The sequence below is a fragment of the Dufourea novaeangliae genome, unplaced genomic scaffold, assembly GCF_001272555.1.
Source record: "Dufourea novaeangliae isolate 0120121106 unplaced genomic scaffold, ASM127255v1 scaffold48, whole genome shotgun sequence".
Taxonomy (NCBI): domain Eukaryota; kingdom Metazoa; phylum Arthropoda; class Insecta; order Hymenoptera; family Halictidae; genus Dufourea; species Dufourea novaeangliae.
Window position 1 is genome coordinate 30,543 of NW_015373938.1, and position 18,119 is coordinate 48,661.

Below are 18,119 nucleotides of genomic sequence, written 5' to 3' on the forward strand. Positions count from 1 at the left end.
CTATACTCATACTGTTCTATAGTCACTCTTTTTATAGTCACATTGTTGTATAGTCATCCCTTCTATAGTCACAAGGTTCTATAATCACCCTTTCTATACTCACACTGTTCTATAGTCACCCTTTTTATAGTCACAAGCTAAGTTACCTAGCAGTTACTATACCGCTGTTCCATCTCATCTAGTCAACTAGATAGATTTTACTATTTAAAATTGTTCTAATAACACTACTTAATTTTGTTCTAAATAACGAATAGCCGAAGTTCATCAGTACCTAACCCCGCAAGGCAAAGTATCTATACATAACAGTTCACAAGGTAGTAAGCAACGAATGAAAAATGTCATCGGAAAGTTTCAAAATATTAAAATGTTTTTGTGAATGATTTATATGTTCTGTAATATACACAAAAATACAAGAAAATATTCCTTTAGTAATTTCTAAAACAATTTGAGATTCAATGGGTTAAAATCGATGTCTGACAGTTGGGGTCCTTCCCTTGTAAGGGTTAAAATCAGGCCGGTCCCCAAGGTGGACTGCATTTCTACCATCTCCATGACACCTTATTTAAAAACGGTATAAAATACTAGTTAGTGTCGAGGGGTGTGTCGCCCAAGGACCCAATGGCTTGTTCCAGCTCGCGATGACAACCGGTAGCAGAAGAAATGTCCATGCCTTTAGCTACTTGGGTTCATTCGCACAATAGAGCCGCGACACCGTCGCGTGTCTAACGATCTAACAATGAAGCCATTTCCATGCTCGCTAGCCAAGTCATTCATGCGTAGTGTGAGCGCCGTTCGCAGAAAAAAGATCGAACAGCCAGGCAACGTGTGTTATTATCACAGAGGCGGCGTGGTATTAGGTAACCGTTGGGTCGGCTAACAAGCCACGATATTCCTTCAACAGCCAAGCATCCACGGGATCACGAATGGGCGTTTAGACGGTGAAATCGACTCCCCTGTTCCGTCAGAAACTCGTTAAAAACCAGAAAATGACTAACGAGCAGCCCCCACTTCGGGACCTCCTCGCGATCTTTTTCATCCGCTGATGAATCGACCCTTATCGCTGGGGATTGTTCCTTGGAGGGAAGTCACCCAGGGTGAATTGCACCCCTGGACCGGAAATTCTGATTCGTAAGAAAGCCTTTCTTCGCTGGGAACAGTTTTTAGGCACTGCAGAGTCTTTCTGTGGGATCGAAGGAATCAAAGAGTTTGGGCAATCGGGCTAACTGGGATAAATGATTCTAGTCGATTTGCTCTTCCTGTTTTAAGACACAATCAGAGTGACTCTAAACTATGTTAGTAATGTCCATCTTGGATAGATATTGTGTAGTGAAATGATAGTCAGCACTGTTGTACCCTAGGGTGAAGTTAGGATCCCCTAAATAGGGGAAACAGAGTTGGGGGATTAGTGAAAATGACTACTGACTCAGTTGGTTAATGACCATGGTTAGTGCCATGATAGTCAGCACTGTTGTACCATAAGCTGGGATTAGGAGCTAAATAGAAGAACAAGAGTTAGGGGATTAGGGAAAATAGCTACTGATCGGTTTGCTCTTTCTGTTCTAAAATATAGTCAGAGTGACTCTAAACTATGTTAGTAATGCCCATCTTGGATAGATATTGTGTAGTGAAATGATAGTCATCACTGTTGTACCCTAGGGTGAAGTTAGGATCCCCTAAATAGACGAAACATAGTTAGGGCATTAGTGAAAATGATTACTGACTCAGTTAGTTAATGACTATGGTTAGTGCAATGATAGTCAGCACTGTTGTTCCATAGGCTGGGATTGGGACCTAAGTAGAAGAACAAGAGTTAGGGGATTAGGGAAAATAGCTACTGATCGGTTTGCTCTTTCTGTTCTAAAATATAGTCAGAGTGACTCTAAACTATGTTAGTAATGCCCATCTTGGATAGATATTGTGTAGTGAAATGATAGTCATCACTGTTGTACCCTAGGGTGAAGTTAGGATCCCCTAAATAGGGGAAACAGAGTTGGGGGATTAGTGAAAATGACTGCTGACTCATTTGGTTAATGGCCATGGTGGTACAGCACCCGTAGAATAAAAGGTCTGGGGTTTGGTACCTCTTTTTTCTAGACTACTATTGTCAGTTCCACTTAAAGTCACAGCAATGGTAGCAGAACTCGATGGATATCTCATTAGTCCATCTCGACTCGGACAGGAGTTTGTTTACTTGTAAAGAGCATAATGTCTCTCTTTCATTGTTTCCAGTAAACGCATCACAATACTATGTAAATCTTCTTATAGTATTAGCATCAGTCATTTGGTTACTTTTTGAGAAGTATTCCAAACACAGCAAATCAGTTTAAATTATCCTCGAACTTCGAGCCTCAAGGTCTAGGCTTTAGTTCAATGCTAAACTTAAGATAACTCCCACTGCCCAAATTGCTGAATGTATATCTTGCACGCATCTCTTCCTCAATTTAGCATTGTTCTCCGAACAGTCTCTGCATACACATTTAGAACCGATCTAAGAAGTATTTCGCTGAAGTTTCCGTGCTTGTACCGAGTTTCTATTGAATCCAACAAAACGACCATTCAACGGGATACAACACGGTACCATCCTTTGACGTCAATTGGCGTCATCGGTTTCAAATGTGTTATAAATCATCCAGGACACACGTGACTCCTACAAGCATAGAAAAATCGGTTCTGAACCTGCAAAGTTCGCTATCCTTGTTGGTCCGTTTGGACCCGAGTTCTTAAAAGCTCCATCTAAATCACCAATTTATAAACCGAATGTCAGCTAAGACTTATTCGTATTAGGTCATATAAAAGTCGAAGTCTACTTGAATAATTACCATTGGAAATATGTTTACAAAGAAGGAAGTACAGTAAATCCCCGATCAGTGTTCGCAGGCTCCTCGAACATTGAGTGTTCAGACGTCATTCCCATTCCTGAGGGGTTCCCCGTGGAATCAGTCAAGCGTCCAATGATGAATGACGTCTGAACACTCAGAGGAGCCTTCGAACACTAATCGAAGATTTACTGTATAATGGACCAAACGGACCCGAGCACCGTTGTCCCTAGAAATATTAAAAACCTTCTTCCCTGGAGGGTTAAAAAATTCACAAATAGAATATTATCGACAGACCCAAGTTGCCTCGATCTAGTGATTAGTGATTAGTAGCACATTGTCACCCGGGGAAGGGGAATGTCGGTATCCCCCTCCGAAGCCGCGAGCCTGGCGATTTAGTGCCTGGCCTTCGTAAAGACCCAAGGATGATATTTCCCCCGACTTTCCAACCGGCCCAACTTTTTTAGGTCCGGGCCACATGGAGGTGGGGAAGTACTCAGCGCCTCGATCTAACCCCCAGGTCTCTTTTTATGTTCCAGGTGGTTGAAGGAAGTGCTAGGAGGATCGGCGATCGTCGGAGTCAGCCATGCTCAGATCCTGATCGCGGATCAGCACGGGCCCCCCCGTAGGGGTGGATGCTGCCGACAAGGTGTGTTGTTGTTTATCAGGGGAACACCAGGAGGACGGACGTCGTGGTGTGGTAGCTGGGGATCGTGGACCTGGAGGAGGCTGGAGAATGAGCATATTCAGTATACTGCGTCGAAATTGGGCGCTACGAGTGTCGGTGGTGATCAACGTATGCGTGTTGCTCTATGTGGGCGCCCACTTCGGCTCCTCCGGGCCCTGGATCGAGGAACCGCCGACTAATTGGGCGGCGCCGTTGCAGTCCGAGACGTTCGGCGGCGCCTTGGAGCTCGTGAACGGCACCCAAAAGGGCGGCGCCGCCACATCGTCGTCTTTGCCAGCGGTCAAAGATGCCGTCGTCAAGGGTCTACGTGGCGGGAACACGACCGGATCGGTGGCCAGGGCGAGGCACCTAACCACGAGGCCGACGCTGAACGAGGCCAAGGCCGCCGGGGCTGTTGACAAGAACGATCATCCACACAATCAGACGGTAAGCTGGCTTGCAACGCTTCTTTTTTGCTGGGCTGTGGGTGTGCGGGTACTTGGTGACTTTTGCCCGAGGCCACGATTTATTGGCGCCCCAGTGTGCTTGGCTTTAGCTAGTGTGTGGCTGGGCGCGGCCTGTGGATACCACACATTGAATGTTTCAGAAACTGTGGACGTGTGTGTGGAATGGGAATTTGAGGATATGCTCCTTCACCAGTTGACCTATGAGATGGTTTTATATTCCGGGATGTTATTGGGGTAGTATGTACGGTCTTGAGCCACCATTGGCGTCTTCTTGTTATGTTTGGATTAAGGTTGGATTTTATGGGGTTTTGGGAACTATGGTGATCTTGTCGAATTGAGGTTTCTGGAGAGGACGTAATTCTGATAATTGAGTGTATATTCGGAAAACTGGATTTCGTATTTCGAGGAACCAAATATATTTTGTGATACAAATTTCAATTATCGGAATTCAAATTTCAACGGTTAGAATTTCAATTTCAACAGTTAGAATTTAACTTTCAACGGCCATAATACAAATTTCAACGATCGGAATACAAATTTTAATGTTCATAATACAAATTTCAACGATCGATATTCACATTTTAGCAGTCAGAATTGAACTTCCAACGGTAAGAATTTAGCTTCCAACGGTCAGAATTCAAATTTAAACGGTCAAATCGAAATTCCGATGACTAAAATCATAGATCAAAAAGTATATTCATAGTGTTTCAAGTAATTAAACGTAGGGTTTCAAATACCAAGAAAGTACTATTGATCCCCTAGAAATATTCACGGAAGAAGTACGTTGAACCATTCTTAAATCCTTAAAGTCTTCGGTATCCCTAATAATGAATAAAAAATTCACCAGTTTTCCATAGAAATTAAAATAAATTTTGCTATGCCCGCGGGAGCATCAATGGCCGGGCTAAGTATACATATACTACTGCCTGAAAAATTCAAGACCAGCAGACGCAGCCAGTGTGCCATTACCGAGTCTTTTCTACCTTCGAAAAATTACATCGCGTCAAACTAAAACCGTGCAGCAAGTTCAGTTCCCCCGGAGCTTAATATTTCAGACACGAAGCATCCGTGTACCGCTGCCCCCTCCCCCTTTCTATCTCTCAAGCTCCGTGCAAAATTCATGCGAACGCTTTTACCCCTATAGTGTCTGTAGTTCAATAGTCTTGCAAATTTCCAAACAAGTTACGAACAAAGTTTCGTATCATTCCGATACTGTCTAGAGCGTGTAATAACGTATGTTGCTCAAAGTGATATTCAAATTCAACGAGAACTTATTTGGAACACGAATTTACAGTGCTAGAATTTAAATTTTAACGGTCACATTCAAATTTTCAACGATCAAATTGAAATCTTCAACGGTCAAATTCAAATCTTCAATGGTCAAATTGAAATCTTCAACGGTCAAATTCAAATCTTCAACGGTCAAATTCAAACCTTCAACGTTCAAATACAAATTTTCAACGTTCAAATACAAATTTTCAACGTTCAAATACAAATTTTCAATGTTCAAATTCAAATCTGCAACGGTCAAATTCAAATCTGCAACGGTTAAATTCAAATCTTCAACGGTCAAATTGAAATCTTCAACGGTCAAATTCAAACCTTCAACGGTCAAATTCAAACCTTCAACGGTCAAATTCAAACCTTCAACGGTCAAATTCAAATCTTCAACGGTCAAATTCAAACCTTCAACGATCAAATTCAAACCTTCAACGTTCAAATACAAATTTTCAACGGTCAAATTCAAATCTTCAACGGTCAAATTCGAATCTTCAACGGTCAAATTCGAATCTTCAACGGTCAAATTCAAATCTTCAACTGTCAAATTCAAATCTTCAACGGTCAAATACAAATTTTCAACGGTCAAATTCAAATCTTCAACGGTCAAATTCAAATCTTCAACGGTCAAATTCAAATCTTCAACGGTCAAATTCGAATCTTCAACGGTCAAATTCAAATCTTCAACTGTCAAATTCAAATCTTCAACGGTCAAATACAAATTTTCAACGTTCAAATACAAATTTTCAACGTTCAAATTCAAATCTCAACGGTCAATTGAAATTCCAACAATGAAATTTAGGTTTCAACGGTCCAATTGAAATCCTGATTAACCGTTGCCTTCTGCTCGTTAAGGTGAAGAAGGGCGAGCCGATCATCCGTCCGACGATGAGCCTGAAGGAGGCGGTGCCCTGCAACGAGAAGTCGCTGGAGCCGCGGCGGGCGCAACGGGGCGATTACTGGGTCCTCTACAATTACGTGCCGATGAGCATCGCGTTGAGATGCTGGGAGAGCGTGACGTACACCACGCACGCGGATTACACGTTCCTGGACAATCTGGAGCCGTTGCTGGAACGATGGAGGGCGCCGATATCGATCGCGATGCACGCTCCTGGCACAGACTTCCCGGCGACTCTCGACGCCATCAAGTACTCGAGAAACTGTGGCAGCCCCCTGGTCTCCCAGCTGGTCACCTTCCACGTATTCTTCAGCAGCAAACACGTGCCAAAAGTGGTAAATATATAATAACCACATAGTCCTCTGTCTCGTCGTACACATTCCCTTCCCCTTTGCATTCCCTCGATTCGTTGAAACCTGTCTGAGTCATTGAATTCCGAAATGAGCTGCTGATCGAGTGGACCACAAGAGGATCCAGGATGTACGATATACAGGGTGATACAAACAAAAGGGTCCATAACTTTTTAGGTAGATTGTACTCGCCAAATGATGGAAAAAAGTGCTAATTATTTATTAAATAATAGACCCTAATAGATGTAGGTCGAAAATCTAATATTTACGAAGTTATAAACAATTACCTTGTCGTTTCTTCTTTTCCTAGTTAACAGAGGGTTATCTGAAATATATCGAAATAAAAAATTGTTTATAAATTCGAAAAATATTCATTTTTTGACAAATGCTTGGAGAAATGTAGGAATTTTTTTATCGTTTGGCGAGTACTATTCACCCTAGAAGTTATGAAATCTTTTTTTGTACTACCCTGTAGTCAGACTTATCCTTACTCATCACTAATATTAATTAACTATGGACTAATTAAATGACTTTGAAATAGTATTTTAATAGATGAACTAATAGAGTAACTTTAAATTAGAACTTAGTAGAAGAACTAATAGAATAACTAGTTAATTCTGGAAATACCGTAAATCATCGATGAGTGTTCGAAAGTTTCTCGGCACTGACAAGGAGAGGTCCCCAGGTGTAACGTTGACTTTTTAATTAGGTTTTGCATAGTAATAGAGCTTGGAGTTCTGAAGTCAGTGAGTGTAGGACCTCACCTACACTGTAGATAAATTGGCATGATGGGTCCTCTAGCTACATTGAAGACTACACAATGACAGAAATTCTTCGGAAACTGATATTAATCACTTTAATCGCCTGAAAATATTCGTGGAGTAATCTGATCTCTACTTCTTTTCGTATCATTCCGATACTGTCTAGAATGTAGAGCATGTAGTAACATATGTCGTTCAAAACGATCTTCAAATTGAACGAGAACTCACTTTGGAACACAATTCTACCAATTAAACGCGAATATACAGCGCCAGAATTCAGATTCAAACGTTCACATTCAAATTTCAATGATCAAATTCAAATCTGCAACGGTCAAATTCAAATCTTCAACGATCGAATTTAAATTTCAACGGTCAACTTCAAATTCCAACGATCAAATTCATATCTTAACAGCCAAGATTAAATTCCAACGGTCAAATTTAAATTCCAGCGGTCAAATTTAAATCTCAACGGTCAAATTCAAATCTTCAACGGTCAGATTTAAATTTCAGCGGTTAAATTCAAATCTCAACTATTAAATTCAAATCTTCAACGGTCAAATTTAAATTTCAACGGTCAAATTCAAATCTTCAACGGTCAAATTTAAATTCCAGCGGTTAAATTCAAATCTCAACGTTCAAATTCAAATCTTCAACGGTCAAATTTAAATTTCAACGGTCAAATTCATATCTTAACAGCGAAGATTAAATTCCAGCGGTCAAATTCAAATCTCAACGGTCAAATTCAAATCTTCAACGGTCAAATTTAAATTTCAACGGTCAGATTCAAATTCCAACGATCAAATTCATATCTCAACAGTCAAGGTTAAATTCCAACGGTTAAAATCAAATCTAAACGGTCAAATCCTAATTCCAGTTACTTCTTTTATTCAATAAAATTACATTACGCAAAGTGGAGATTTCGTCAATTAACGTGATCAGTACATCAAATTGTCCAGTGATGATATAATTGAGCGTGTCACTCTACCAGCTAGAATTGTAATGTACAGCGAGAGTACGATGAATAGCGTGTTGAAAGTGAGAAAATATGAAGTCTGGAACACTTCATCTGCAATATGCAAAACCAGTGTTCACCATTCAGGAACAAGAAAGCTTGTTCGTGTCGCCAGGTTCTTCACGGTTGACAGTCGCGCGCCAAGGAGATATTTCTTGCGGGTTTTATTTTTCCGCGGTGTGGACATTTCTTCCCAAGGAAACGGACAATTCCCTGGGACACAGCCTTTGGAAAGATTGTCGGAAATTACTCGCGAAGATAATGCTCCTCGCGTCACGCACGAGGGACACGCGCGTACCGTGGAGAACCCGGGAGTAACCAACTACTGGCGATGCTAATTGAACACTTCCACACTTCACGGAACAGAAGAATTGCTGGAACTGAAGTTTTAGAACGAAGTCACTGAAAATCACTTGCTGTACTCAGTTTCAAACTGACAGAAAACTGTGCAACCATCAATTATTGTTATATGGTAAAAAACGAAACAGAAAATTTCAAAAACACATCCTCTGTTTTGGTCCACACATAATGTCATGTCCCCTGTTTAAAGTTGTCAGTATTTAGCAGGAAAATTGACCAAAAATAATTCCAACTTCATATTTATTGTTTAAACAAATGATTTTTAACCAATTTTTTATATGATTTAATTCGTCATTCAGAAATGCACAATTTAGAACAGAATGTTTTTTGCTGGGCCCTCTGGTTTCTGAGATATTTCAAAAGATATGTTTTGAACCCCCAACTTTAAGGCTGTTTTTACCCCTTCAATACGGACGATTCTGAATAAAAGAAATTCCGATTCGTAATTCACTCACACAAGTTTTTTTGGAAATCAGTTAACATTTAGCAAGAAGAATTATCAATAAAACTCATAATTTGTATATATTATTTCAACAAATAATTTAGAAAAAGAATATACATATCATTTAATTCCCCATTAAAAAACACACAATTTAAAAAAAAGGTTTTCCTGTACACTGTTGTTGGGGTATTCTAAAAAAATATGTTCTCAACCTCCAATTTTAAAGTCTGTTTTCACCTCTTCGATATAAACGATTGTCAATTTTTCTATTCAAAAAAGATTTCCCAATAGTGGCTGCTCCAGTTCTGAGATTTTACTTCTGACCTAAACGAAATTCTCTAACTTTTATGAACCTGGCTGAAAGAGCTGACATCGTCCCGTGGGCAATTTAACTTCTAAAGTCTAGTTTCTAGGTTTTTAAATCTCTGAAAATGAAAGAATCCTGACCACAATTTTGTTCTGAAACAGAATAGACTGCTATTTGAATGAAAATTGTATTCATTAATGGTCATCTTTCATTTGTTAAACCAAGTCACAAAGAAGATGTTGTCCAGCACAGTTAGCGTTGGGATGTTAATCAGATGCAAAAAGTGTTCAGTCAAGCGGCCCCTGGAAAACAGTTCGCAAAGGAAAGTCCGACTATCGCGCCCACATCAAATGACCAGACAGAAACACAATACAACAGTCCGCAAAAGTGGATCAAAACGAGAGGCCGGGGAAAGTATTAATCAGACACGCGGGAACTAGTTAACAGCTGATAGTGATATTACCCACTTATTCATTTCTGTTCTACATACATAATCTCACCTTTTAACTGAGGAATCACCACCTGGAAATCGCGTGGTATCTTCGTGTATGTAATTCACAGGATAAAAAATTACTGCGTTTGCTTTACCAGTTGCAAATTGTCTGTGTACATACAGATCCTGTTAATGTCAGAGTTTCGCAATAGAAAATTATAGTCACAGGAAGCGATTCCTCTATGGTAATATGTTTCTTAAACTGTACGATAGTAAATCATTGGCAGACACGATCATTTCACTTTGCTGTGTGCAGTAACAAGTCAATACGTTTCAATTTCAGTTCATCTGCTGCATCTATTGAGACATTTAAGAGGTTGCATTATAATTAGTCTAAAAGAGAAGCGTTACAGATTATTATGTAACTAGTTCCAGTTGAACAATTCAGTATTGAAATACTTGATAGATGCAGTATTATTAATATAAGAGAGAAGAATTAATACTATATAATTAAATTGTGGATGCTTGTACATAAGAAAAGAATTTTTTATTCTTCCATAAAATAAGCACAATGCACACGTTGACCCAGAATAAAAATTTAGCAACCCAAATGGTCAAAAACAAAGTTATTCTATTGCTATTCCAAAAAACTGATATCAACTTATTATCAACCATGAAAAAGAGAGCTCAAAAAACCTGAAACCTTATTATCAATTTCTCAGTCAAAAATGAAAAAAAAAAGAAAGATTCCCTAAAAATTCAGACTTTCATAAAGATGTTGAGACCACTGTTGATGATCCCTGAAGAGAATCCTTAAAATTGCTAAAAATTTGTTAATTTATCCACTTCTACTTGAACAAACTTTATAACATCAAAAATTTTTGATTGCTTGAGCTAAACAAGCATACAAGCTGCTCAATATTGATTTTGGACCACTGTGTAAGTACTGTGAATTGGCCCGACAGGAAATTCTTAAACAGTTTACGTAGGAGTGTTTCGCATATCTTCTGAAATGTTAAACAGTGTCTGGTGTTCCTAACCTAAGGCTTATCTGATGTCTGTTTAAAATAGGTGCCCCCAACCGAGAAAGTTCTGGCTGACACGTACAACTGCACGCTGGGGCCACCGTGGGTGAACGTCACGCTTTCAAAGATGTATAAAAACGAGAAGAAGCTGCTATATCCCGTGAACGTTGGCCGTAACATAGCACGCGAGTCTGCCCCGACGTTCTACGTGTTCGCCAGCGATATTGAGCTCTATCCGAATCCGGACTTGCCAACCAAGTTCCTCGAGATGATCAGAAAGCGAGACCAGCCGGCCCTTAACACGCCTAATCCGAAAGTTTTTGTACTGTCTATCTTCGAGATAGACGAGAAGAGTCAGCCACCAAACAATAAAACGCATCTGGTGAGTCTTGATCTGGTTTGACAGACTCGGGTCAATTTGTCTCTGATGTCTGTGAGGTGCTAGGTTAAGACTCTTGAGATAGGGATCATTGTCTGATGTAAAAGTGGCTTTTCATATAGTACAAAATAGTTTGGAAAAATAATAGGGCAGTAGTAGTGTGCCATTAATTTTTATCATTACTTTTCACTATTTGAACCTTCTTATCTGTTTCTACTGCAGATTTGACTCTGATATCTGTGGAGCATTCAGGATAAGATTCCTGAGATTAAGATCATTGTCTAATGTAAAAGTGGCTTCTCATATAGTACCAAATAGTTTGGAAAAATAATAATAGGGCAATAATAATGTACCATTCATTTGTATTATTATGTTTTTAGTAGTAGTCGTGTCATGGAACACATATTCTATTTGAACCTTCTACTGAGCATTCTTACTGAAACCTTGCTTTATCTCTTCACTTAAGAAAATAGTGAATGTAATGAGTCCTTTGACAAACCAGCTTGAAAGCTGTCTATAGTTGGAATATTCATAGTTCATTGGATTACAATTAAGAACAGGTTTCACAAGTGTCACATAGATTCCTGTCAGAGAAGTCCACATTCAGATTCCATAATAGAAGAAGAAAAGTGACAAGAGAGAGAGAGGGTCCATTTACGTTTGACATTTGAATGAAATGCACTTGACGGTAATTAAACGCGCGGAAAGGAGTAATATAATGACCGTAGAGTGTCCGACAATGCGTTAAATGGCACAAGTGCGGGGGTCGTTTAATCAATGGCGCTTCCTTTGACCGTGGACCTTGATGTATAAAATTAGCAGCGTCGCCGGAATGCGTGGCTCGCCACTGGCCGCACTTCTATAAAATACTAAATTCAATTCTGTCGTTGTTCCGCTACCATTCAGTTTCATTTCTGTTTCTGACCCCTCGGAGGATGTAATTATATTTCATTATAGCGATACACGTTCGCCAATTTTGTTCGGGGACCGACAAAGGAACTTCGGTCACCCAAACATTCCGACATTTTTTTAAACTTTGTAGGAGACCTCGATAGAAGTATAAGGCAATTTTTCTTTTTAGGGTGAAAACATCCTCTAAAGGTTAGTGTGGGTTTTCATATTTTTCGGTATATCTTGAAAACTATTAGTAGATGTAAAGAAATTGTTGAAATGAAAATTTAATAACTTTTTGTTTCATAAAACAGTGCAATGATATTGTTAAAAAAATTTACTTATTTGTTTATTTATTTAACCCACACATTCTTAACAATCTAATTACATAGTTTTATAGAACATAAAAAGCCATTCAATTTTCATTTCAACAATTTCTTTACATCTACTATAGTTTTCAAGATATACCAGGAAATAGAAAAGTACCTGATACTATTGTTGAGGTTGCCTACAAACCTGCAATGTTTCCAAAAATTAGAATTTTCAAGTTGCTGAAGTTCCCTTCTCACAGTCAAAACGTCACTGGGATGCTTTTTCTAACACAACTCTGTTTCTTCTTCAGGTGCAAATGTTGAAGTCTGGCACGGCCATTCCTTTTCACAAAAAGTTGTGCTCTGGCTGCCATAACGTACCCCGTAGCAAAGAATGGCAAGAGGCGCCCGAAACCGAGGGCCTCCATGTGTTCCACGTTGGCAAGAGGACGGGCAGTTTCGTCCATTGGGAGCCGATTTTCATCGGGACCAATAACGACCCATTGTACGACGAAAGACTTAGCTGGGAAGGGAAAAGCGACAAAATGACACAGGTCTGGACCAAGTGCCTTACACCGTAATCTTCCTATTCGCCATGATTCTTTGACCCTTTCCAAACAGAGTTAACCTATCATAACCTAACCAAAGCATCCGACAGGACTAACATCTGATTCCTATTTTCAAATTGCACAAATACTGTCAGACATCCCATTCTAAAACCTGGTGTAAATTCTGACTCATAACCTATTAATATTGAATTCCGTAATAACAATTGTACAAAAAAGTTGCTTTAGGAATTCCTTTAGCAAGTTCATAAGTACTACATATAAATAACTAGAAGTGCAATAGGTTAACTCCCAGAAATTGCTTCATACATCAACTACATTTCAACTACTGCCTCCAAGCCCTACAAAACACATTCCCCGCAATAAGTCACTTCCAGACGGTCATCATTCATCTCTTTAAACCCGTTCTGATTCAGGGTTACGCGCTGTGCGTTCTCGACTACGATTTCCTAATCCTGGACAACTCGTTCCTGGTCCATCGTCCGGGCATCAAGATCTTCAAGAAGGACCCACATCGGGAAATGCTCACGGCGAAGACGAATGCGTTAATCAAGAAGATAATCGTGCCGGAACTGAAGATCCTTTACGGAACGCGGAAGGGCTGCGCCGTGTAGCCCGTGGAGATCCGGGCACGACGTGTGCTCCACAGGTGTCCTCCGGTGAAACGGCACCACCTGAGACCATCCCAGACGTTTCGCCACGGAATGTTCCGGGCGAGGCGAGAGATAAATGGAACCACTAGCCAGGTTCTTCTGGTCACGCACGCCCTCAAAGACGGTGTTCACGTGCGTTTATCGAGCTTTCAGAGAGCCAAGGAGAACCAGAAGAGTGTCCATTGTGATTCATAGACGTTGCCTCCCATATAGATGATGCCAGTCAAATGGTACTGAAAGTATACACACATACACACACAGATACATTTGCTTGGTTTGTCTATTACGAGGAAGATCCTCCAAGCTCTAATTGTTAGTTCCTGCAGTTACACAACAGCCACCCCCTTCGTTTCTTATCACTGACTTATTCTTCACAGTACAAAAGTGTGATGGCAGCATAAAGACAGAGTGAAACAGCGATGGAACCTGACTGGTGCACAGAGAGACTTGTTTCGGTGGTGTGTGAGCATGTAGAGATTATTCTTCGTGATGTTCTCCCCCTCCCCCACCCCTCTACGAAATGAATCTTATACATATTTTTCACCCAAGTACATTAAGGAATACGGTTGTACATATTAGTGGTTAAAATGGTGCCTCGTGTATACCTGTACGTCTAGAAGGTTTTGGTGGTTTTCGATGATCTTGTGCATTTCATCTCATTCCATACGATGTTTTTTTAATTTCTGAATGAGGATAGAGATCTACTGTAGCAAAACATGGTGCACTGCTCAAGGTATCAAGGAATCGAGTGAATGGATGTCAGGAATGAAAGGAATGTCGTAGATTCATCCCTGTAGAATTTTTACCGAATAGTTCATTATTACTACAAGCAGTGACTACAAATTACTGATTCAATTTGGCCCCCCCAATTACTGCGAGCAGAACATTTTTTAAAATTCTAATATCAGTGAATTTTATCTCCTCGTCGCAAGACAGAATCTGATACTTATCCAGATGTATTACTTACCTCACTGCCGTATACTTTTTTTCTCCCCAAGAAGCATAACTTCAGTGACTATTCCTTTTGAGTTTGCTTCAACCTGATGCATTTATCATTTCTCTTGGTTCCAATGATAAGAAACCAAATGCACACAGAAGTATTGAGGAGTACGTTGAGCATAAAGGTAATGTTTTTTTAAGGGAAACATGACATCACACAGTCAAGTCAAGTCAAGTTAAGTCATACACAAAGTACACCCTCGATTTACCCAATACTTTAGGTTCTTTCTTCGACAAATACGAATGAAAAATCGAACAGTGACTATCGACGACTCAAGGAACATTTTACTCTCCAAGACTGAGGAACATTTGATAACTGTTTTACTAGGGACACTTATCCTATGAATCTTCGATTAATGAACGGTCAAGTCATTAGTTATTTAACGCGATCCCTTTAATTAGTGTAACTGACTAAGATTAACGCATTTCTTTATACATTTTCTTGTATTTCATACGAAGAGAATCGGTGCTTCCAGTTGACAGTAATCACTCACGATGATCGTAAAAGAAAAAGAAAAAGAGAGGTTTTGCCATGCGTCGGAGTCGGCCAGAATTAAAAGAAAGCTGTGCGATAAATCTCACAGCGAAAGAATGTAATTACTTTGTGTCGTTTCCCATGAAATCACAGCAAGACAAGGTATTTCGTAACAGTGTACATTATGTGTTAATACAGTTCTCTCGGTAATTATTGAATCATGTGTGAGACACGTTCGAGCATTGCTAATGAGGGTAGGACTAATTCGAAGGGTTTATTATGCAATTCTGTGTGTCATACGATAGACTCGAGAACTTGTCTTTAAACATCTTAAACTACTTATGAAAAATGTAAATATATATATACGTATACACTTTTAAGTGTAAGTACATAAATATAACTGATACTATTTTACACGAATTAATTATGTATTGAATGTGAGTTTGACGTGCTAGGGCAAATACACTGTCATAGAGTGTTCGATATGGACAGATTCTACTATTAACAGCATACCAATTAATATAACTGTCAAAGGAATGAATATCGAACAAACTATGGCAGTCGATGAGTGAAATAACTAAAGGACATGCATATTCGACAATGCTATGAGTACCCTTGTATGTCCAAAAATCATGTTAGCTACTTCTGGGGTAGCACTGAACAAGTCATTAATTTACAAAAACTGTCCTCGCAGTGTGCATCAGTTTTCAGTTTTCTCAAAGAAGCAACCACACACTGGTTTTCATTCTACGAGTGTTCACAATGGTGTGTGCGTGTGTGACATGTACAATGCACAGATTTACAAAATGTAACATACCCCGTACATATACATTCACAATATTTTTTTTATCACCGCCCCGAATAATCTAAAAGGCTATAGGTATATATACTATTCGCAATAATAAGACTTGAAGAACTGCTGGAGTCAGTTAGGGTTGTCTTAATAAATGGTCGGTGACAATGAACTACTGACTCATGTTTTGTGTGATAATCTTAGGGCACAAACTGATTGTTAACTTCTGTAATTCTGCTTTAACGCTAGTACATAATAATTCCTTGGTGAATATACTTTATGATAATGATTAACAGACTGCGGACTATATGCATTTATGACGTCTACAAGCATTTAAAGCTCAGTATACTGAAATGTTTCATAAGATTTGTTACATTTCAACCCCCTAGCCGAGCTTTCGATAGGATAAACAAATTCTGTTTGTTTCCCAGTTCTTGTAAATTAGACAATAAAAAGTCAGTAATTGCTTAGACTTCCGCAGTCTCGAGATCAACAGTGTAGATATTAAAGAGTATCTAAACGTAGATGCAGTTCAGTGATGTTGCGTTAAGTTCAGGAAATCTTTCAAATGAAAAAATGTTGAAACATAAATTGGCATGGAATTTTTAAGTGAACAAGGTATATACTTTCATATGTGAAAGTATTGAGTAGTATTGGGATCACATTTCTTTTCTCTTGAAGCGGAATCCTCTGACAGTGTGTAAGTTCCTGTTGGTCGTCTTGCCACCCCCTTTTAATTTCTCGGGGCTGTGCAACCGGTGTGTAATGATCACTCGTAAATAATAATGTGTATTCTGTGCCTTATCGTCTTTGTCTTGATGTGTATGCATGTGCATTTGAGAGCAGTATGCCTGATGATCCAGCGAGTATGCAAACTCGGTCACGAAGAGTTAATCATAATAATACGTATGTCTCTCAAGGTGCAATAAATCTCTGAGGAGATCAAACATTGTTAAGAATGAATTACATTGTGAACTAACAATAATAGGAAATCTTTGACCGCGTACATGAGATATCTTGAGTGAAATATATAATATGTCATCTACATCTTGTAAATAACCTGAAACATTGTAATTCATTTTTGCAATAAAATATTTTCCACTGATTTATAACACCTTAAGATTCATATCTATTATTATGGCTGGCCTGTTTAATAAGTTTACTGTATAAACCAGGTCTTATCTATGATACGCTTTTTATATATAATAATGGTAAAACAAAAATGAAACAGGAGTCTTTCAAATAGCGAAACTTTCTCTTGTTACATTCAATCTCTTATTATATATATATATAGGTTTCAATCAATTTAATTCTACCACTGAATTTAGGTTTCTCGACTGAGCACTTCGATACGGGCAAAGTGCTAGACTGCAAAAGGATTATTGAACTACTATAGGAAAACAATAAATAAAAATGTAATGCACGTATGTATTGTAAATACCGAATGATTAATGATAAGGATTCTTTTGTCATTACGAGTATTGTGCAAACAATGCAATTGTATTATACTTGTGCATTCTTGGGCTCTTTATGGTAATCTCGACCCAGTAACTGAATTAGGCAGTTTGTTACCTCATTAGTAAAACGTTATCGATAGAATCAAACGCAAAATTTTACCCTATTCTGAAAATACATCGAGTCTTCTTGCAAATAGAAATATAAATAAATGTTAGGCCCCAAAAGTTTCAGTATTATCATTTCATAAACAATGCAGAGGACTTTTATAAACTTTGAATATTCTATATGATCCCTGAACAAACGTAAGTAACAATATACAATAACTAAAAATCTCGTTAAAATAAACAATTCAATCATATTTTGCATTAACATTCACATTGTTGTGAAGATATTCACCAAAAAGAAAAAGTGATTGTTACAACAAAAAGAAAGTATCTATTACTGGTATAAATTAAATCAACGTTTAGTGTGTACATTAATTATATATAATGTATAAATAAGGTTTCTTTTTATTAAAAGAAAGATTGAGGAATATCTTGTACCTTCAAAGGTGTATTGTATATGAGCTAATAATTGTGCAAATGCCTGTAAGTTATACTGTGGAGTCGCATGAAAGAATCTGACCTAAACTCTATCCCTGTACATATGTAAAATTGTATTTTTCCAAATAACAGGATAGAAATATAAGAATCGTTTAAATAACTTCTCAACGGGCCCAAATTTATTCCCTGAACATTGCTCGAATTAAAAACATTTCTCTGTTTTACAAGTTTCCAAT

General features: G+C 38.7%; 1 protein-coding gene across 1 annotated transcript; it reads left to right on the forward strand.

The window, feature by feature from the left end:
• The first annotated feature begins 3,402 nt into the window (after nt 1–3,402).
• Nucleotides 3,403–14,118, forward strand: LOC107185579 (beta-1,4-glucuronyltransferase 1). Its single transcript, XM_015573292.1, has 5 exons — nt 3,403–3,930; nt 6,084–6,461; nt 10,863–11,198; nt 12,709–12,951; nt 13,380–14,118. Exons 1-5 carry the CDS (start codon nt 3,553–3,555, stop codon nt 13,575–13,577), a joined length of 1,533 nt encoding a protein of 510 aa, XP_015428778.1. The 5' UTR covers nt 3,403–3,552; the 3' UTR covers nt 13,578–14,118.
• Nucleotides 14,119–18,119: the final 4,001 nt, after the last annotated feature.

Excerpts from the sequence above, each read along its gene's own strand:
- LOC107185579 (XM_015573292.1), top strand. The coding sequence starts at position 3,553 with ATGAGCATATTCAGTATACTGCGTCGAAATTGGGCGCTACGAGTGTCG. Across the intron at positions 6,462-10,862 it reads GCAAACACGTGCCAAAAGTG|GTGCCCCCAACCGAGAAAGT; the intron begins GTAAATATATAA and ends TGTTTAAAATAG. Across the intron at positions 11,199-12,708 it reads CAAACAATAAAACGCATCTG|GTGCAAATGTTGAAGTCTGG; the intron begins GTGAGTCTTGAT and ends TTTCTTCTTCAG.